The sequence below is a fragment of the Pagrus pagrus genome (assembly GCF_965226575.1).
Source record: "Pagrus pagrus genome assembly, chromosome: 4".
NCBI lineage: Eukaryota > Metazoa > Chordata > Actinopteri > Spariformes > Sparidae > Pagrus > Pagrus pagrus.
In genome coordinates this window covers 31,236,666-31,258,943 of record NC_140188.1, presented here as the reverse complement: position 1 = coordinate 31,258,943, position 22,278 = coordinate 31,236,666, and the positions used below count along the sequence as shown (strand labels likewise).

Here is a 22,278-nt window from a genome sequence, read left to right as displayed (position 1 = left end):
TTGTTCTCAGAGGAAAATAAGGTCCCAGAACACTGTTTGAAGCTAGAAAGGTGGCAGGGTCCGCCACATATAAACAAAGTAAAACAGTATAAATTGTGTTGTCCTTTAAGGTCATTTTGATTGTCATGAAAACAAAGAGTCTGTTTCTTTAGTTTGTTCAGGCAGAAAAAAAACAAAATCAGTGGATGAAGATCTTTCTCTTCTGATTAAAATATCTTCCCCCAAACTCCTTTAATGTGTCTCTGACTGGAGTTGTCTTAAGACCAAATACCTGCACAACTAATGACACTTCCATCAGCTGTGCTTTGTATTTAGTGCTAACACATGTAACTCAGATAGCAAATAAGGTAAACATCACACCGGCTGAACTTCAACACGTTAACATTGTCATCATAAGCTTTAAACCATACTGACCTCAGCACAGTGATACAGAGCGTGTAGCACACAATAATGTAATCATTTCCTGAAAATGTAATCAATTCCATATAATGTCACAAGGTATTACACCATCTGTAAAAATGTTATCACATCAGTCATGACCTTTTTTAATATATTGGTCAAGTTAGTATAATATTGGATTTTATTTCATTTTCAATGCAAATTTTGTTTCATTTTTAGGCTTTATTACACTTTTGGAAATGTTTACATTTTTTGGGTGCCACACAGAGCTGCTAGCATGACCTTAGACTTTAGGTGTCATTTAAAGCAGTTTTACTCGTCATTGTCCTTACTTATTGTCAACACATTACATGTGCTGTTGCTACATTTAGCCGGTCTGCAGATGAAAGTGCAGGTGATAACCACATGCAGGGTCTCTGCAGGAACTTCCCCGAAGTAGACAGTGCAGCTGCACCAGACATTTCTATCCTACACACCATGTGAAGGGCTTTTTCTCTTCAGCTCTGATCTAAACCTGACAAACACATTCACACCTTTTAGACCCTCAAGCAACAAACTTTAATCCTCAGACTGACTATGGCTGGTTTACCAGTTAAAATGTTGGTTAGAGTTTGTCATGATCCTTCAGTCTCTGGTTTCAACTCACCAATCAGCAATTTAAAAAAAAAGCACCATAAAGTCATCAAGTATCATGTTAAAATATCACCTTGATAAAGGATGAAATCAACTATATGTATAGTACTTGAGTAAAAGTCTTATGTAATTAAGTCAAATACACACATATTTATATGTATGTGTATACTTATTAACCAATTATTGGCCTGACCAATAATCAGATCTGATATATACTGCTTTTTAATCACTTTAGATAAAATAAATTGATTTTTAAAGTGCGCTGCTTTGGCTCTGATGCAGAATGTAACCTGCAAAGTTATTAGTAATTTAAGTTATCAAATAAATGTAGGAGAGGAGTAAAGGTACAATATTTGACTCCAAAATGTAGTGGAGTGGAAGTAAAATGGAAATACTCAAGTATAAAGTACAAGTACCTCAAAGCTGTACTTAAGTACAGTACTTGAGTAAATGTACTTGTCACATTTCATCTCTGCCAATCAGTTTATCTTAATTCTAGACTATCAAGTCAATCCAGTGATTTAAGTGACTTAACTGAAGTACAGTACTGTACTTTATTTCCCATTTTAAACCAATGTATACCGTAGATATAAAGACACTAGAGTGTCTTTTCTTTCCATACTTAAGGTTTTAGCCCCCAGTCACAGTGTTGATGTGTGGGAGAGTTGATGAGACCACATTTCCTTGTTCAGTGTATTGACACTCACGCAGAACAAGTGTGATGCAGCTCAAACCACCTGCTGCTTCCGTTCTTTTCCTCTGCTTATGTTGTGGTTGACACAAGATGAGAGCTCCTGCTGGTGATTACACAGTCACACTGAAGGTCTTGTCAACACATGGTTGAATTCTTGAAGGGTTCTAACACTTTAGGGAGCTCAGCACAGAATAAACAGAGCAGAGCCACACAGGTGTCTTTAACTGGTTTCTGATCGGCATCAGTCAGTGAAGGATGATCAAACTGGTGTTCATCAGAAAACACAGGTAAGTCTGTTTTATATTGTCGTAGAGTTTTTAATGTGAATGTATGTCATCAAGGCGTCTCTTCCTGTGTGTTCTTATCATTTTGGGCGTCAGCCGTAGCTCTGTTCTTACACCAAACTTCTAAATCATTAGCTTTTTTCCTTCATATAGTTAATAAGTAGTTGTGAGTCAGTGCTGAAAGTTGTTTATTCTTTTCCCCCTTTACAACCATTTAGACTATCTATACTAAACTATATGCTATGCCATATAAGTTTTATTTGCTCATTAATTTGATAAGTCAGAAACTATTTACATTGAGATTTATTCAACTTTTCAGTCCCATTCACGGTAATTGACTCTCCCAGCATTACAACTCTTCATACTCCTTCAGCTGCTTCTCTTTACTAACTCAAGCCAGCAATGTAATTTAGCTCCCAGCCTATAATATATTTTGAATCCCTCATTCCCTCCCCACTAAGCCAGCAACTCAGTTTAGCATCAGCTTTTCAACAGCAGGTATTCACAACCGCAATCTCACCAGAAATTGCCTTCTCTAGTTTTAAAGAAAGTTCCATTTGTCTGATTTGTAATTAAACATTTATATTCTTCCTGCTCAGCCTGTCTTCGGATCACTGATGAAGATTCAAATGCTACAGTATCACCTGACTGAGGTGATATACTTTGACCAAGATTGTCCTTGAGCAGATGACACAATGTCTTCAAATATAACCCATGGAACCCAAGGTGAGCGCTCACGTTTCACAAGTCAACTGACATCCAGCTGTGTTTACTGACACATTGTGAGAGTATATTGGAGCTGACTGTTTTGGTCCCGTTGGCTCTTGCAGGTCAGCCTCTGGGCCGGCTTGCCTGCATCCTCATAGGGGCCCTCTCCTTCACCATCCTGGCGTTAATACTGCTGGGGCTCCTGTGTCTCAGAAAGTAAGAGAGGCTGAATTCAAAACAAAAGCGTCTGCTAAATGCTGTAAATGTGATCCTGTGGTGACGGAAACTATGAAACTGCAAACACTAGACCTCAATCATTATACTTATTTCTGAATTCCTGGTGAAATACACTCTCTTACCACAGGAACATCAACTCCTCCACCTTTTGTTTTTCATAAAGATATATTTTTCCTGTGTCTTCCTTCCAGAAAACAACAGGCCCCTGGCACAGCCTTTCTAAAGCTTTTGCTGGAGCATTGTACAGTGTGACGTGTTTCACAATGTACACTACTTTTCCTTGCAGATATCGTTCTTTGGTTCGGACCATTCGAGACCTGCAGCGGAGCAAGCTCTTCTCGGGTACTGTTCCCCGGCCAGAGGCTCCCGTCATGCCTGTGAGGCCGGTCCTAGCAGTGGAGGAGGAGGAGGAGGAGGAGGAGCCTCCTCCCCAAATTTCTCTGCAGCAGAGCAGCACAGTCAGACCCTCCTCCAGGAAGCTGTGGAAAAGCCTGCAGCAGGTGCCACTGCTACACCACTGTCTTCATGTCATCGCATCATGCAGATAAAAATATGTCATGCTGTCAGACCTTTGATCTATATAAGAGTTGCTAGATTTCCGTTCAGATGTAGACAAAATCTCACACAGAAGATTGGCTGAAGTGATTGCTAATCTGTGTCATCTCACCAGTGTGGGTTTACAGTGTGAGTGCTGATGATGTCTCTTCTCTGTCAAATTATTATCAATTCAGCCCAATACAGAGCCAAAAGCAGACAGTTTAATAGTTGAATGTGCACTCAGTGTCCTAACACACACTGCTGTTCTGCTCTACTTCGATGCTGCCAACTCATCTCTTATGAAAAATATTTTAAGGGTCCTCGTTTCACCAAGTCAGACCTGAACCTGCTGCAGCTGATCAAAGCAGGGAAGGAGGGCGTCTTCTACCAGGCCAGGATGACCAGAGGGACGTGTAAAGGCCACAGCATGTTCACCTGCAAGATCAGCAAGGAAGGTACACGAGCATTTCTTAAGCAATCATTTGTTGAGGTAAAAGTCAAGGTGCAGAGGCAGAGGACCACAAATTACGTGGCTATCAGTAAACTGAAGGCAAACTAAATGGTAAGAGAGATGTAAACAGATGAAGACTTTGTGTTACATGCTTTGCAGATCCCGCTGCAAATGAATGTAAATGCTACATTGGATTGGTCCAAATGCTTCATATTTCTTCTTCTTCCAACCCTTTTTGACTCGCCTGTAACGCAAAACAGCAAACCACTTTTCAATATGTGAATCATTTTACAGTTTCCTCTATTTCATTAAAGTTTGTATTATTTGCATATTCAATATTATCCTTAAGATATTCCTGTAAAAGACGCTGATGATCTGCATCCTCCATTTTAATGCCATGCAAATGATTTATATCAAACTTGCATAACTCTTTTAACACTAGTCATACCCGTCCAGTGTCTATTGAAAAAAAAATTCATATGTAAGAACTCTGCATTTAAATTTCTAAAAATGACTAGATCCTTGTTATATGCAGTATTTTGCTGAGTTGTGTGCTTAACATTATCCTAAAAGTTTCCAACAATGTTCAAACCAGAGAAATCTGTCGCTGCGACTGAGAGAGTCAGAGAGGAAGGAAGCTGGCGAAAAAGACTAATGTGGTAATGTGAATAAGACTTAAAACATGTGTCTGACACAGGTCTGTGCACATACAGATAGATTTTCACCAGCAGTGGTGGTTGGTTAAAGGTGTGCTCAGAGTTTGACCGCTGGATTATTTGAGATTATTCGCCCCAAACAGCCAGATTACTTTGTTTGTACATTGGCCTTAAAATAGCAAGCAACAGCACGCACTGAGGGCGTGTGTGTCTGTGTGTCTGTGTGTTTGAATTCAGGTCAACTCTCACTGCACTCAGCAGAGGCTCTGATTCTCTATCTTCTTTTTCCCCTCTCCTCTCTATAACGTTAAGTTCATGAAGTAAAGAACATTTCCCTCCAGCTCCAGACATGTCCTTTGTTTTGTTTTGGTAAAGAGACACCTAGTGGCAGAAATGACATGTTGTGCTTTTTACATTACATCTTGGGGAAAGTTCTTTCTTAAAGCTGCTGTAATTACATGTAATGTGACAGGTGTTGCTTGTAACAAAAAAAAACAACTAAGTATTGTTAGTTGAGAGTATTGTTGCCTCAGTTCCACTCAGCTCTGAGGACAATTTAGCATCTTTCAGGTCATGATTCTGTTTTCCTACCCGTGAATTTTGGTTTCGCTTCCACTCTGTGATCGGTGTAACTTCCAGCAGCAGGCAGCAGATGAACAAAGTGACTCGCCGAGAACAGAAAGCATTTAGCTGTTAATGAAACAAATGTTTGGGCTAACCCCCACTCTGGCCTGAATTAAAACACAATAAGCTACAATTCAGTTACAGCTAAATGTGTTTACCATTAGTTTAAAGCTGTATTTGTAGCATGATGAATTATAAGGTCAAATAACATAAAGATGCTGCTGTTCAGGAAGTTATGTGCAGCTGTGGCTCAGGGGTAGAGCTAGTGTCTTGTTATCGGAAGGTCCCTGCTTCAATTCCCCTGGTCTGCATGTCGAAGTGTCCTTGGGCAAAATACTGAACCCAAAACTGCTCCTGATGTGCTGGTCAGCACCTTGCATGGCAGCCACCGCCATCAGTGTATGAATGTATGTATTCATACACTGATGTATGAATACTGCAAGTCGCTTTGGACGAAAGCGTCTGCTAAATGCTGTAAATGTGATCCTGTGGTGAGGGAAAAACTATGAAACTGCAAACACTAGACCGCAGCCACACCTAAACAGTGCGTATGTGTCAAAGTTTACCTGGTGTTCTCTCTGCCACATCCTTTTATAATCATGTCAGTTATTTACTTTGAAGGGTCAGTTCACCCAAGTTACAAATGAACATAGCATTAGAGGTATTCAACATCCAGTTCATCAGAGTTTGTTTGTGGCTGTCACTGCATTAAAATGTATATTTCAAATAATTGGACATCATTATAATAGCTAATCATTTCAGTCCATATTATTACTATTACTCATAAGTTGCAAGCACCTTCACATTAAGGTGAACTTGAGTTGTTATATCTTTCAGTCTTCCTAGATTCACATGTAACATTGTAAGGTCAGTTACAGAACTATGTGTGAGAACCTTCATCAACATGTTACAGAACTATGGTTTCATTTTTTTTTCTTGAGGTGTCCGTCCCAAGCATGTGGACACAGAGGTTTCCATCATGAGGAAGCTGGTGCACCATAAGAACATCCTCCAGTTACTGGACTGGAACACCGCTGAGGGTGAGAGACTTTATACACATACTGTTTTCCCTCTGCAAGAAATAAACTGTGTAGAGACCACTGTCCTGTTCTGGTCCAGAGATGATCGATGAAGGCAGAGGAAACCCTGGATATGAACCACTCATTAAGTGCCCCATCATCTCTCCATGTTCTCATCTGTGCAGAGCCCTATGTTCTGATCATGGAGTATGTGAGTTTTGGCACTCTGAGGACCTTCCTCCAGACCAACAGAGTCCACCTCAGTGCAGACCCTGAGCTGCAGAGCCTCCTCACCATCGCCTCCTACCACATCGCTCTGGCTCTGCAGCACCTGCGCTCCAAAATGGTAAAAACATTACAGGTTATTATGAACACACACAAACACACACACACACTGAACAGTGGTCCTCCCTGCAGATTGTTCACTGTGACTTGGCTCTGAGGAACGTCATGGTCAATAAGTTTCCCTGGGAGGTGAAGGTGGCAGAGTTTGGCCTGGCCCGAGACTTAACACGCATGACGAGCCGCCGCAGCAGCCGCTGGAGGAACCCACGGGTAAGCAGAGTTGTAAAAAGCTGTACAAAGTACCCTAAGTCATACTTGATTAATAGTAAAGATACTGTGTTAAAATATTGCTCCAGTAAAAGTGAAAGTAACTCATACTAATAGTAGCCTACTTGAGTAAAAGTCTTAAAGTATCTGATATTAAATCTACTTAAGTCTCACAAGTCATTTTCTGGCAATACATGCAGTTAAGTAGCAAAAGTACAGGTGAAAGTAAATGATACATATTCACGTGTATATACTGTATACTATGAGTCAACGGATTACAGGCCTGGCTCATTATCAAATAAGATATTCAGCATTTTTCGGATTATTGGAATCATTTTTTGTCTGTTTGCCTGTAAGATGAATTGATTTAAAAATTAAGTGCCTCGGCTCTGATGCAGCATGCAATCTGCACAATAACTAGCTGCCTTGGGGAGTAATGGAATACAGTACATGTACGGGATTACAGTATGTAATCAGGATACAAAAAAAGGTAACTGTACTTCCGGTAAAGTTACAGAAAACAAGATGTACTTTGTACTACGGATACATTCAGTAAAACAGGATTACAATTTTAAAATAAATAAGATACACTTTGTAACCATGCACATGCACACACATACCAACACTTCATGAGTCTCACACTTCACTCTGGTCTTGAGTGAAACCACATACACAGTGTGACACTTGGTCATTGATTTCTATCAACTGTCATCGGTCATTCAGCAGAGACAAGCTGCAGACGGTTCACATGCAGCTGAGTGGAAATGCTTTTAAGGAGCATGTTACTCACAACTTTCTACACTGACCACATTATCTCAGTTTAACCTTTGTGAACGTGGTCTCTTCTGTGTGTGTATGTGTGTGTGTGTCTTTGCATGTGTTGAGGATAATTTAGCAACACCCTCTGCAACAGGAAACACCAGTGAGATGTCGCCTTGATTTAGAGAGGGACAGGCAGTAACAGCGTCATTAACGTGACTGAGAGGTTACTTATAATTTCCACCATGAGCTTATGAGTTTGCTAACTTATACTAATATATAAATGACACTGTATACTGATGTGTCGAATGATTTTAGAATATCAAACACTTCATTTGTTGGTCTGTGGTGTTCAGGTTTTTCTGTGTAAAATCACATTTTCTATTATCTGTAACTTGAGCAGCAGCGTGTGCCCCTGCGCTGGTACCCACCTGAGTACTTCAAGAACAACTATTACAGCTTCAAGGGAGATGTGTGGGCGTTTGGCATTGTGCTGTGGGAGATGCAGACATTTGGTGAGTTGGTGGCCTAGGTAACAACCAGTAAAGATGGCTACCTGTATGAGGTTTGACCAAAATACAAATTTTACTTTTGTGCTTTTATGGTAAATAAACACGTTCTTAGTGTCACATTCCCTACCACCCTAAAACAATGTTATTAGTTAAACACAGAATGTGCTTCATTTTACAAAACCATGGTACATTTTTAAAAGATTAAAGGTAACTAAAGACCTTAAATTGAATATATATATATATATATTGATACAAAATGTCATGTCTGTTTTACTTTGACAGATATCTCATCTAACTTCTCTCTGGATAAATATTATGTTTACAGGCACTCTCCCTTACCCAAACCTGGAGACATCAGAGTCAGTGGTGTACCACGTCTGTATTGGTCATAAGAACACAAACCCTGAAGGCTGCAGGCCAGAAATGTAAGTGTAAACTGACAATTACACGAATTACAGTTTGTCTCATTTACTTTTTAAAATCTAAAAAGTAAATGAGCAGTTTTTGCACAGTACTAAGTATAATGAAGTGATCCTTCAACATCCTTCATTTACCATGCTCCAGCATTTCCAGAGGGAAACGTGTGAGTGAGTACTGGGCAGCTGAAGAGGAGCACATTTGGATAACTCGATGTTGCACATTTTCTTACCTAGCCGGGATTTGAACTGGCAATGTTTCATCACTTAGGCACCCGCTTCATCCTGAACACTCATGCATGTCTCAACATTATTATCATTGTCCATCCATCAGCTCATTATATTCTTGATCAACAGTTCAATGTACAAAATGTACAAAAGTTTTGAAAATGTTCCCATGATAATTGATCAGAGCCCAGGGTGACATCATCAAATTGATTATTTCATCTGACCCACAGTCCAAAACCTAAATGCATTCAGTTTACAATAATGCAAAACAAAGACAAAAAAATCTGAAAAAAGGGCAACTGGGAGCTGGGACTAGTGACTTTTTGAAAAGCATGTCTCAGAATGCTGTCTTATGCTGCAGCACTCACACAAAAAGCAGTGTTTCCCACTGTGTTTCTTGTTGGTGGGTGGAAACACCTTTTGTACTGTGAAATGACAAAATAAATCAACATCCATAACATGATGAATGCCTTGAATGTGTGGACCCCACAGACTTCACATCATGCGAGATTGTTGGCTGGAGCCATACACTCTGAGACCCTCATTCACAGACATTGTGGGCATGCTGGAGAACATCATTGAAAATGATGCGGTAAGAAACAGTTGGCTACATCATCTGGTTGATGGTTTTGATTATTAAGGATTGATTATTTTGATAATCAATAATGTCATTAATTGACTTAATTACTATTTTAACTATTTGTCATTATTTGTAAAAATGAACTGAACAAATGTCATGTGACCATCCTGGTGCCAAAAAAACAAAATCTCAAAATGTTGTAGTTTGAGTTAGGCTAGCAGGGCTAAAGTCAAATGACTTAAAGGAGAAGTTCACCCAAAAATAACAATTCAATCATCATCTACCCCTCTATTGTTGGAAAGTTTCATAGCCCACAAAACATTTTGTGGAGCTTCACAGTAAAACAGTGTTGTAGCAAGTAAAAAAACATAAAACGGCTCCATTTAGCTTCTCTGTTGTAAACCAAGCCTCGGGAGGCCCCGAGATGCCACACTGATTTGATAAGACGTTATTTACACCCTTTATGAAGCTGAAATCTTTACTGTAGCTGCTAAGCTGAAAGCATGCGCACCACATCTGAAGTGGGTACATGAGTTCAACTGCATATCGAGGGTATTAGATCAGTTTGGGACCTCTCGGCTTCTGGAGACTTCGGACGAGCTGTATTTGAGCCATTTGATGTTAGTTTGTTTGTTTAACTTTTTTAATGTTTTAAAACTAGTCTCCAGCTACTTCAGTTGTTTCGGTGGCTACTTCAACACTGTTTTGCTGTGAAGCTCCAGAAATGATTTGTGGACTATGACACTGTGTTCAACTTTCCATTAGCATGGAGGTGAGAAGATAATAACTACCTTTTGAATTTTGGGGTGAACTTTCCTTTAACATACTTGATTAAACTCATATTACATGTCTTACACCAGATTTTCAGAGATTCCAGGGACATTTTTCTGTGCAATTGTTTGTGATCTGCTTATATGTTACATCACAGTTCGTTTTTCTTTACTACAGTTGGACAAACAGTAGATTGCAGTAGTATTTTTTAATGAAAATGTCCCTGTGGCTATATAGCCTATACACGTTTTTTGTCCTCTTTTTTGCAGGATTATGTGGATGTTGAGAGTCCGCAGCTTTTGGTGAAAGATGAGGCTGAATATCGTGAAGCTCAATGTTTACTAGCAACCAGCAACACCTTGGAAGATACAAATCCAATCTAAGTCAATTGATTCAGGGATCAGATCAAGTGATATTCCCAGCACTTATGAATACAATACACAACTTTTTAAGCTATATTTAAATAAGGCAACTGTACAGTGATCACCCATAAACAACTCAGCAGAGAGCAAATACAGTATAAATACAACTGGAAAGTAGTGTAATGTCAAATGGATGGTAAAAATTATGTACTTATTTTCTTGTTTGACACTGTAAATTAGTAAATTAGTCATGTTTTATGTTTCTACTTTAACTTTGGTTTTCTTTTATATTTCATCCTGTTTTTTGTTGACTCAATGAAAACATGCATTTTATACATGATGTTCATTACCTGCTCCTTCTCTAGCCTGCTGTAGAGCAGCACATCAACTTATAGATGTTTGATTCCTTGTGTTTACCTATTTATTATTTTTTTTAATGTATTTTTCACTTTCATTTTTAAATTCAAGCTTTTTGTTTCTTACTACTTTTCAGTTGTAGCTTTTTTAATATTAATTATTTTTCCTCAAAACTTTAGCTCAGTTAAAGTATACTTTAAGTACATTTGCCTGATTTTACTCACATACTTGTACTTTTACTTATCTTACAGTGTGGTATCATTACTTTCACCGGAGTAGAGGATCTCAATACTTCCTCCATCACTGTTCACTTTTGAATGAATATCCTGTTTGAATGTGTGTTAACTGTATATATAATTTTTTTTATTTTATACACATACCTAGATATTATTTTGTTACAATTTCAAAATCACATAAGGGAAGGTATGGATGGAGAGCAGCTACAGACATAATTGTGCTAACTGATCATATGTGCACTTTAAAAGTTCCAATGCTCCTTTTTTGTTCTTACCCAGAGATTTGGTTACGAAATGTAATCAGGCTGCTTGAGTAGACATAAAGACTGGAGTTCTTTTTATTTACTAGACTTGTTTCAAAATTCAAGATGTTTATTGTCACTCCAGTTGTACAAGTACACTCATCTAAAATTATTTTAAATTAGGCAAATTGTAATTAGTAAATAATAAATAAATAAATACATTAATACATAATAAATAATAAATAATAAATAATAAATGCTAAATAATAATGGAATGGACAGCAGTAATAAGGTGCATGTGTACATATCTATCAATATTTTTTTCCCCGATTCATTATTGATAGGGAAACCAGAGCACCCAGGGTAAACCTTCATACATGATGAGAACATGCAACACATCACAGCACATTCATGCTAAGATGTTGAAGGTTTTGTGGCAGTACTGGCTGAGCCACCGTGTGCCATTTCCCACCTCTTTTAAGCCTTTCAATCAGGGCGTCGTCACACCCTGATTGGCTGGTAGGGAAATGCTCCAAGCTGCTTCCACTCCTCAATCAGGAGTCAGTTTCCTCACCTGTGCACAGGTGATCTGATTCCCCTGCAATTAGTCATGAGGAACGTCAGCCCAAACAAAGAAAAATAGCAAGTCAAACAACTGCTTCAGTTTAATTTGTAAAATATGGACAGAATTCCATTGTAAACCTTAAACACTTCTTTGGGTCCTCGGCAACAAACCTGCCAAGTTTGAAGTAGATCTGATGAATGGTTCTCGAGGGGTGTGAACCACAAACAGAATGAAAAACAGACAGAGATTCTGTGCTTTATAGTGACACACGTCTAAAGCTCACAGAGTTGTGGAAATAGTGCAAAATTTGAACTAATAATACATATAAACCTGCAGTTTGTATTTGTCAAGGAACATGAACCTTTATATGTATCAGTTAAATCAATTGATAACCAAATCAGCCAACACAGTATTGGATTATATCACACTTTAATACTCTGAACAAGTCAACAGTATGAAAATTTCACAGTGCTCTACAGAAAAACAACTTTTCAGAAAGGGTGTATGTACCTCGAGGATTTATTGAAGTTTTAATCAGTAATAATATATTAAATAATAATAATGCGAATAACAACACTAGTGGTGCAATGTAACTTAGTACAATTACTCAAATACTGTATTTAAGTACATTCACTCATTTGAGTATTTTTATTTAATGCAACTTTTTTACTCCATTATATTTGTCAGCATTAGCTACTTGTTACTTTTCACATTACAATTTTTCATACACTTCCTGTCCAATAAAAACCATATAGCCTACCTCCAAATTTGGTAGTTTGATTTTTTACACATACCTGGGGATACATATCATTTCTTTACAAAAAAATAGAAGGTATAGATAGATGGCTAGCAGCTACAGACAGGATAAGTGATCATATGTGGGCTACACGGGTCCAATGCCCCCGTTTTCTTTTCAGGGATTGGGTAAAGTTAAATCTAATCAGTCTGCTTAATGGACATAAAAACAAGGAGGTTCTTTTTGTTGGACCATATCAGGTAGGAGAACCTCTGCCAGTGTCATTATACGTCCATGGGTCTCACCTAAAGCAGCGTGTTCTCCGTGATGCCTTCAGGAACGCCCCATCTCCCTCTGCGAGCCAATGGCATCCATCCTGGGAACACGCGTTACAACACGCTACCAGGCGAACTTTGTCGCTTCCTACCTTCCTCTGCTCTCTGTCGTTAGAACTGGATAAGACATAATGGCTATCCGCGTATTAGAAATAATCTTTTTCTTCTATTTTGCCTCTCACATTCCAATCACGTTGTTCATTGATTTACAAGCTCTGCTACCCGGCCATGTGTTTCCTCAGCCGGTAAGTGTCACTATAGAAGAAAATAGAGACTGTTACAAATTACCACCAGCTGCGAAAAGTTCTAAAGTTGCAGTAATCTGCTTTGTGGCTATGAGGCTGTTGATTCGTTGAATACTTCCCCAGGTGAGAGATCTTATGAAGTGGTATGCAGCGGAGTTCAAGGACCCGATGATGATGGATCCTCCAGAGTGGTTCAAGTCTTTCATTTACTGCGAGGCCGTGCTCCAGATGCCTTTCTTTCCTGTCGCAGCTTATGCTTTCCTAAAAGGTCAGTTAACACAAACCGTGCTCGTATAAATTCTGTGCCGTTTATGAAGGAAGTGTCGTGCCGGACTGTGCTTAAAAATCTGTCTGTTAAGAGATGCGTCGCTCTGTGACACATACACTCTCATATCACCACGAATGAAAGGGTTTATTTTTATTTTTACGACCAGTAATTGAATTCGGCATACATTTACCCAACAAATCAAATAACGTGTCAACAATGAGTATCATATGAGTTCATAATTGCTCGTCTATATAGTTGACCCAGAAGATTATTATTATTATTATTATTATTATTATTTTGTGACGACATATGGGCGAACACAGTCAGACTTGTAGGACTAACAGTGATTTGCTATTTTAAGGAGGTGTCAAAATATGTTCTTGACGTACTGAAGCCATCTTTAAATGAACAGTTTTTCTAATGGAGTTCGGTGTGTCCTCTCCTTCCAGCACAGAAGCTAGCTCAAACCTGACCCCTTTCGGATTGTTCTTGCCCTAACACTAGATCACCACTACAGTTGTGGGACATTGAAAAGATAAACAAAAAGACAATTCAGTTTAAATATATAGGTGACCATCTTATTTTGGTCGTTTGTGGGGCTAACAGCGTTTGCAGATTACATTCAAGATTGCATTTAGAAAAAATGCACAATTAATGAAATTATATTCAAAGTACAATATCTAAAGCTGAGAAGCTGCCACTTTCTCTTAAAGGTAGAATGCGTGACAAAACAGCATTCTAATGACATTCTGTAGAGCTGCAGAGATGTCCTGGCCTACAGAGCTTGTTCTCCAGATGGAAGAGAACATGTTTGTTTGGTACAGACCACAACAAATGCGACATCATCATGATTTCAGTAGTTTTTTCAGTGAAAATGAAAATTGTAATGCAAAACTCACCAACCCCACTAATCATGACTCATGTCAGAGTCGTAATATTTGTAAAAAATAATCACAATATGATTTTTTTCTAACCGTATTGTGTGTTCTATTTGTTATTCTGGATAATTTGCAGACTTGGCAGTAAAGAGTTCTCATTGGAACTTTTTACAAAGAAATCATCATGTGTTTTCTCATCTTTTAGGTGGCTGTAAGTGGATCAGGACTCCTGCCATTGTGTATTCTGCACATGTGGCCACCACACTGGTCCCCATCCTAGGTCACATCCTTTTTTATCAGTTCCCTGTGGAACCCCACCCTGGTCCCCAGACCCTGCAGGAGCGCATGTTGCTGGTCTCCATTTATGCTCCGTACCTGCTAGTGCCTTTGCTGCTGCTCTTCACCATGCTGCTGTCCTCCACATACAACTCCCCGTCCAAGAGTGTAAACACATCAGCCAAGAAGAAGAAGAAGTGACTTATCACCAGACTATATCTAACTTACTCTGATTTTAGGAGATCATTTTCTACATTTCTGAAAATGCCATTTTTCCATGATTTACGTGTGAGATGTGTGCGTCAGACTGCATAACATCATCATGTGAAGAACACTGCCATTTTTAAACCAGTCAGACTGAGCACTTTGAAAGTTACCTTCAAAGTAAACACTTAATTGTTGAACATGTTTTGTGTTTTTATCTGTACCCAAGATGAATTTTCTGTATATTTGTGGAGATTTTGTTTAATAGCGATCGGAAATGAGGAGGGCACATCCATCCCTAGCTGGATTCAGCACCAGGGACACGCAGTAGTCAGCATCTTTAAACCCTAGGCCACCATGAGGCCACCATGAGGCCTCCATTTGAGAAATTTTTGTTTTAAAAAACACAGTTGAAATCAATACCATTAATGATGTCTGTGTTCCATTTTAGTGGTACCAGACATAGTGCATGGTGGCTCAAGGACATGGCGTACAGGCACGTTCTGTCACTTAACAGACTATAGACGTCGTTTCTTAATTTTTAATGGCATTAACATTTTGTGATGCATGTATTTGCAAATCACATAATATTTTCAACCTTGTATTTTAAAAGCTCAAACTCAAATGGAAGGACCTCAGTATAGTAGATTATCTATGCATTCATAAATTGGGTTAGAATAGTTGAATTCTTTCTGTATAGTATATGAATTACAGAAATGCATTGGTCACAGGGGTCCATGTAGACAATCTACATAACCAGCAATGAAAAACCAACAAACTAGCAACCAGAATTGCACTAAGTAAAGCGCATACCTCCACCAAGGCCCCACAGTCCTCTTTAAATCAACCGAGCCTAATTCAATATCAAACTTGAAAGCCCTGTTTATTTAAATCTGCTAGGTCTGGAATTTTATTGAAACCACATCAAATTGTACTCGCTCCACCTATGTACAACTGATTTTTCTCATCAAGTTGCACTATTCCCTGAGAATGTAAAAAATAAAGTTAGTGAGAAAAGTGTGAAAAAATTGTGTTCTGCATCAAAACCTAATGGGGTCTATTCTGGGCTGAGACCCATCCTCCATCCAAGTTTCATGGAAATCCCTTCAGTAGAACATCGGGGTAACATACTGTGGGTCTTCCACAAATCTCTCAAGGGAATCGTATGTGGGACTGAACAGTTCATTGAGCAACACAACACGGTACTCCCTCCACAGTCAGGAGCTCAGGGAGCTCACCTTACTGTCCACCACCACCAGTATGGAGCTAACCCTCTTCTGTGCCATCTGTTCATCCATTACTATATATCTAAGCACAGCACCAACACCATCATAAAGTCTGCTGATGGTAGTAGTGGGACTGATCTCTGACACAGATGAGTCAACTTGTAGAGAGGAGGGGGGACAGCTTGTGGCTTGATGTTCTGACAACAAGCTGTTCTTGAATATCAACACAATAAAAGAACATACTGCTCACTTCAGAAACAACCTGAAATGTTCTTTTAATACATCCTCAGTAAGTCACAGCAGCACCTGCACTTTGTAAGACGTTTGATAAAGGTTAAGCTGTCAGCAGGGGCTGTCACATGCTTCTACAGATGAAATGTAGGAGGCCGGCACAGACTGCAGAAAGTGCATTGTGCTACATAACAGTGCATAATTAAAGATGGACTACAGCAATTTACTGTTTGAATAACAAAATGTTGAGAGATTGTGAAAGACAGAATGGTCAAAATCAAAGCAGCAGAGGCTAAGGTACCCTAACTTTTAGTCCCTAGTATGACTCAAGCTCCAAGAACATTGAATCATGCATTTCCCATAATGCAACGCGTTAGCGTCATGAATCTGACCCTCCCTGCCTGGTAAACAATCATGTCTTTCATGGCCCATCCATGACCCCAGCTTCAATTAGAAATATTAAATCTGAAATTCAAGCCTCGATAATAACCCCAATGACATCATCAGGGTTATTTTCTCAGATTTGAGATAGGTGGAGGACAGCTTTATGTACACCCAGCACAACACTGGTTCACCACACTTCTTGTGCGTCTCAGTTGCTTCAAAAAAGGCACGCATCATGATAAAAGAATTACACACAGCACTGCATCAGCTTTTTCCACCAGCCTGTAGGATTATAAACTGCTTTCACAACCGACTTAATTTGAATAATTTTCAATGTTTTGAACTGTGGTTTTAAAACCTCTCGATCCCAAGAAGACACTTTGTTGGTTAAAAATTCCGTACAAATAAAATAATGTCTTTAATGTAATTTGATAGTCAGGTTTGTTCATATACCACTAAAAAAACACGGACTAGCTCTCGCAGCGGAAGGAAAGCTTTAAAATACGGCCTCCGCGGAAGGATAGCTTATATATCAGGAACATGGCCCTAGCTTCCAGTATTGTTCAAGTGAACGGCAGAGCGACGGTACCTGCTGTCGCTGTGATGTAACGGAACTGTACAGTGATTAACTGTACAGTTTATAATAGTTATCTAGTTAACGTACAGTAGCTTAACGTGGAAGTCATTTTATTGAAGGCGACAGTTGCTCGCGACGCTAACGTTAGCTGTCCTGTCAGACTTGACGACGAAGGAAACAACGAAGTGTTGTTTTTTTTTTTTATGTCACACGGATGACATTAATGTTCACTGGGGAAACGTCAGTGTTTTTCACCAGGACCGGGACGTGTCTTGTGGACTCGGACGTCTTGTCGAAGGAGACACACATTAAGGACTAACGCCTTCAGATGAACAACAGTTCTGTGTTGACATTTGTGTTGCATCGAGATTTTTATGCTAACATTGACTGCGGACTAGCTCGCTGATGTTTGCTCGTTCAGCGGCTTGCTAGACTGTGTATGTTTTAGATAAAAGCAGGTTAAATTATTCAGTGTTACCCAGCAAGGTAACGTTGTTTCGATAGTATTGTTAGCATGTTTGCAGCGACCTGCTATGGGCAGCAGCTATGACGCTAGGTGTAGCCACAGGGTTATGTCACTGTCAGGCTAACAGATAGCTCGGTGTCTGCAGCCGCTTTCAGTCTTTGCATGGTCATGTTCAGCAGGGTTGGCATCATGTAGACTGTCCCTCTGAATAGGTTAGGTGACTGGGGACACGCAGTGTGTTAGTGAGCCTCCTTGGAGAGTAATGCAAAGCTGGATTGCAGCTATCCAACTGGGTCAAAGACTGACAGCTGGCACTGATACAGTTTAGCTCAGGATTGTTGCTAGCCATGCTCAAAGCCGTCGGTTCTGTGTGATATTACAAACATCTCAACCCACTGAGAGGGCATGTGAGTGTGCCATGTCCCGACTGCATCTCTTATTTATGCAATAAGGCACATCAGAACAACAGCCTGTCATGAAATAAATCCGCAGTGCAAGAAGCAGCTTCGCCAGGACTCAGTGGATCTTTTACTCCAGGATTATTTTCTGAAAAGGAGAGCAACATTCAAGGCTGTCCATCAGTGCCCAGCATCGGCTGGACCATCAACCCATCGCGATGGAGGCTGTGGGAGATTTTGAGTACAGCAGAAAAGACCTGGTTGGACATGGAGCCTTTGCTGTGGTGTTCAAAGGACGGCACAGGAAGGTAAATAAACAGCTGGCCTGCAATGTTTTCTTCCCCTCTTCGCCATCTTCTCTTGCAGGAAAAAAGGGGGACAAGTAGGCAGATTCATTTGAAAATCTGGGTCAGTCTGTGGCAGTGCATAATGCAGCTCTGCAGCAGCATCTGTGGGCTGTCACCTTTTTTGGGGAGTGATAATATTGCTCTGCTTTTGTGACTAAACATGTAGATCAGTCTGATGTACTGTACAGTCAAGCTATGAAAGGTGATTTCAGGTTTATTTCATCAGCCACAGGGTTGGATAAGTGCGTTTATGCCGTTTGGTTCATTCATGAAAAGGATGAGTCAGGCAGCAGTGAATGACTTGCTGACGTACTGAGGCAGGAGGAAGGATGGGGTGCAGTGTTTTTCCTTTGCCTGTTTAAGGATACAAGCCTCCCTTATGTAAGAGCTGCACAAGGTTCATTCATACCGAAGCACCAAAACCAGAGTCAGAGTCAGATTATTAACATAATGCTCAAAAATTTTGTTAAATGATTATATTTGACCAGGTTGTGGTTTTCCATCTCGGAAGGACACAAGGATGGTGGGTTTGTGACAGATATGCAGAAGATGACATCATGTTGCCCCTCTTTGCTGCTGGTTTGAAGCAGATGGTCCTGAATTCCTCAATGAACACCACATTAGAGCCTCCCCACACTTCCTGTTGTAGCCCGGGCAGAGCTCTCTTAATTTGAATCGATAACTATCTCACAGCCTGGAAACTGAGTTGAATGTAGGCCTGAAAACAATCACCTGGTCATCGCTGGAAGATGTGCTCACATGCCTCCCTGCCGTGTCAAAACGGCCCTGGCAAGTGATCAGTCTATTTACGTGATCACTTTAAGTCCTATCATCTCCACGCCATTTAGCCTATATATAGGATTATTTCCATGTCTGAGGAACAGGAAGGTTAGAGCCACCTGCATGCAACAGACATGGTGATTGCCTCATTGCTGTGTCGGATGTTATATATGGGCTCCTGTTGCACTTAATATCACGAAAGTGGACAAAGGCAGAACAATCAGCTAATTGCATTCCCCAGGACATCTATTTCACTATTAATGCCTAAAAAGAAACACAATGCTTTAAGGTTCAATAAGTATATAAGTAAAGTAATTTAGTAATCTTATGGCTAATTCTATGTTCACATCCTTAAAGAATTTGTTTTTACAGATTATTGCAACAGCTTGACCCTCTGCACCTCTGCGAAACATGTACAACTTTACAGCTCAGATAAGTTGCAACATGGCACAGCAGTGTCAACATGTGTTTATCCTGTTTTCCTTAGTTTCCTTAGTAGTCAAACATTTTAAAATTATGCTTTAGGGCTGAAACTAATGATAATGTTCACTGTTGAATAATCTTCTGATCATATTTTTGATTATTCAATCGTTTAGTTTATAAACTGATGATTACCTTGATTACCCAAATAAGATATAAAGTATGTTGACCCTCCTTTGTTGTCACTGTCTTCTGCTGTCAGTGTCATTCTTCCATGGTCTGTCATAATGCCTGCGGCTGGGGTTGGTTGCACTGTTGCTGATGCTAATCTCTCTGTTGCTCACACCTCTATAATCGGCTGTGATTCATAAATGAGATCAGTCATTATTGTGGAAAATGAAAGCCTGCTTCTGTCTTTGCAGCATGACTCTGAGCAGAGGAGAACTGCTTATGCTGCACTGCTTAACTGTGCATTATGTGGTGCACTACAGAGCCAGTATTTTAGTTTGCCCCCCCCCCACGTCCACATTCCCTCGCCCTACATGATGGGCCAGCAGGGTCACTTTTTTTTCCTATGGGTGTAGTGTCGGCAGCTCAGTCACACTTGGCTGGGCAGGCTGTCACTGAGCTGGGGATGGATGCAGCTCAGTTGGCAGTGTATTATAAACACACACTCACACGTACACACACACACACACACACACACACACACACACACACACACACACACACACACACACACACACACACACACACACTCATGTCACTCCTGTGCTGGATTCCATGCCAGGCTTTAGGCAGAGTGCACCCGCAGAACAAGAACATCTCCTTTTAACCTAGATTTATTTGGAAAGCATGTCTTCTTATTCATAGAATTCCTTCCTTAGCTTCCTGTTTGTCTACTATCTGTGTGTTTTTCTCAAGGGCATAGAAAGGCTATCTCCTGGGTTTATTTCTGTGTCCTCAGTTGGGTGTTTGCGTGTGCAGCACATGTCCGGCGAGCCTCTGAGCTCACGTGAACTCCAGAAGTCTTTTTATACCTGCTCCAGGAGCTCATCTGGAAACATTATCTCAGCCCGGGGAGAAAATAGGTCCCTCTCCCCTCACTTAGCTTTTAGTGTAAGTAGGCTGGCTCCCGTTCTAGCTGTCATCTGAGTGCTTCGTCATTCAGCGTGTCATTCAGCGCAATAGGCTGGCCTGACTGTCAGAAACCCAAGTGACCTGGTGTTATTGGGACGGATGAAATTTCCTCCGTCCTTCTAGCCGGCTCTCACACAGTGATGCTGACAATGTAATTTAGGCCAGCAGGCTTGGCTTTTAGCACACACACCTACATAGATTTTGTGTGTACATGTCACATTGTTTAAAAAAAAAAAAAAATGAGATTTACTTTCACAGTAGGGCTGGGTGATGAGGTTAAAATCCAATATCATCATGTTAATATGTATGTTTTTCGTGTGTGTGTGTGTGTGTATATCATCTACAGTGAATCATGGCAGGCACATTCATACATAAAATAAGTGTTACACATCAACAAATGTCTAAAACAAATCCTTGAGTGACTTGTTCTGTTTGTTTTAGTTGCACAGTGCTCGGGGTCATTGAACAACAAAATATCGTAAAATGATGCTATGATGAAATTGTCATTATTTAAGTCACAAAAGATGATACTAGATCCCACATGTCAGTGAAGAGTGACAGCAGGTGTTTATTGATATTATGTGTTACGATTCATCAGATCCACAATTGGATTCGAAGGTCACGATTTAGCTTTTAAAACATTTTTTTTTCAGTGATTGCTATGTTATTGTTCAGCTATCAGATCTGAATTTGTAAAGATCAACAGATCATTGGGTTTATGCCACGACAACTGTCATTTATATTATTACATTTCTGACTTTATCTTGGTGGCTTTTCTAGGTTAGGATTAGAAGTTCAAATAGGTGTTCACCAAAAATAAAGATTCCAGAGTTCAACGAAAAATACCATCCTGCCAACAACATAAGATAGAAATTCAGTTTGTTGCAAAGTTCAGTTAAATCTTAAATCTGTCGATAATAGAGATTGAAAGCTCATTTCAATCGATTTTCGATTTAGAATTAAAATTGTGACACCCCTAATTGATATATATTATAATCTGCTTTAATGTCACATCTTGTGTTACCAGGAGAAATCCATACTGTAAGTGCCAGAGATGATACTTTTCCATTTCACAGTTTCCTTGATCAGCCTATGACTGAGGACAGCATACAGTCATGATATATGATTAAATTGATGAGTTAATTGACAAAAGTAATCGGCAGTCATTTTGATAATAACTTTTCTTATTTTCTTATTCCCTTATTTTTCAAGCAGAAATGCCAAACTGTCTTTGGTCTCAGCTCCTGCAATGTTATATTTAACAAAGCAGCTACTTAAATGGTGTAACTGTGGGCTGTTTCCTGCTAAATACATCCCACGGACTGAGACAGCCAGGGTCCATGGGGCTCCCCACCTCAACCAAGCAGTATCCTCAGGGAAACCATTACGTAGCTGTATTTACAGACAGGAACAAGTTCATGCAGCTCATTTGGTGATTGTTGAAGGCCAAGTTGAAAAATGTAGGATTTTCCAGCTTAAGAAATAATCAGTGGGTGGCTGTACTAAAGATTTGTTCATAAGGTGTACTGAATCAAATATGACTTC

The 22,278-nt window shown here is 39.8% G+C and overlaps 3 protein-coding genes across 3 annotated transcripts in view; all 3 read left to right on the top strand.

The window, feature by feature from the left end:
• Positions 1-1,908: 1,908 nt before the first annotated feature.
• Positions 1,909-10,818, top strand: LOC311256180 (tyrosine kinase receptor Cad96Ca). The gene is made up of 12 exons (XM_084351030.1): positions 1,909-2,013; positions 2,610-2,736; positions 2,841-2,934; positions 3,242-3,455; positions 3,809-3,947; positions 6,165-6,263; positions 6,428-6,588; positions 6,660-6,797; positions 7,957-8,068; positions 8,391-8,490; positions 9,202-9,301; positions 10,330-10,818. The coding sequence occupies exons 2-12, from the start codon at positions 2,706-2,708 to the stop codon at positions 10,441-10,443; spliced, it is 1,302 nt and encodes a 433-aa protein (XP_084207156.1). The 5' UTR covers positions 1,909-2,013; positions 2,610-2,705; the 3' UTR covers positions 10,444-10,818.
• Positions 10,819-12,844: 2,026 nt separating this feature from the next.
• tmem97 (transmembrane protein 97) lies at positions 12,845-14,964 on the top strand. The gene is made up of 3 exons (XM_084350948.1): positions 12,845-13,138; positions 13,262-13,406; positions 14,490-14,964. Exons 1-3 carry the CDS (start codon positions 13,025-13,027, stop codon positions 14,759-14,761), a joined length of 531 nt encoding a protein of 176 aa, XP_084207074.1. The 5' UTR covers positions 12,845-13,024; the 3' UTR covers positions 14,762-14,964.
• A 2,219-nt stretch (positions 14,965-17,183) lies between these two features.
• The window catches only part of ulk2 (unc-51 like autophagy activating kinase 2), a 39,955-nt gene continuing 34,860 nt past the window's right edge, over positions 17,184-22,278 (top strand). Inside the window, exon 1 of the mRNA XM_084351610.1 lies at positions 17,184-18,354. Within this exon, the coding sequence (XP_084207736.1) occupies positions 18,265-18,354 (90 nt within the window). The 5' untranslated portion in view covers positions 17,184-18,264. The remainder of the gene's footprint in view (positions 18,355-22,278) is intronic.

Coding starts and splice junctions, on each gene's coding strand:
- LOC311256180 (XM_084351030.1), top strand. CDS start 2,706: ATGTCTTCAAATATAACCCATGGAACCCAAG. Junction 3,948..6,164: donor CTGCAAGATCAGCAAGGAAG/GTACACGAGCAT, acceptor TTTTTTCTTGAG/GTGTCCGTCCCAAGCATGTG. Junction 6,264..6,427: donor GGACTGGAACACCGCTGAGG/GTGAGAGACTTT, acceptor TCATCTGTGCAG/AGCCCTATGTTCTGATCATG.
- tmem97 (XM_084350948.1), top strand. CDS start 13,025: ATGGCTATCCGCGTATTAGAAATAATCTTTTTCTTCTATTTTGCCTCT. Junction 13,139..13,261: donor GCCATGTGTTTCCTCAGCCG/GTAAGTGTCACT, acceptor ATACTTCCCCAG/GTGAGAGATCTTATGAAGTG. Junction 13,407..14,489: donor AGCTTATGCTTTCCTAAAAG/GTCAGTTAACAC, acceptor CTCATCTTTTAG/GTGGCTGTAAGTGGATCAGG.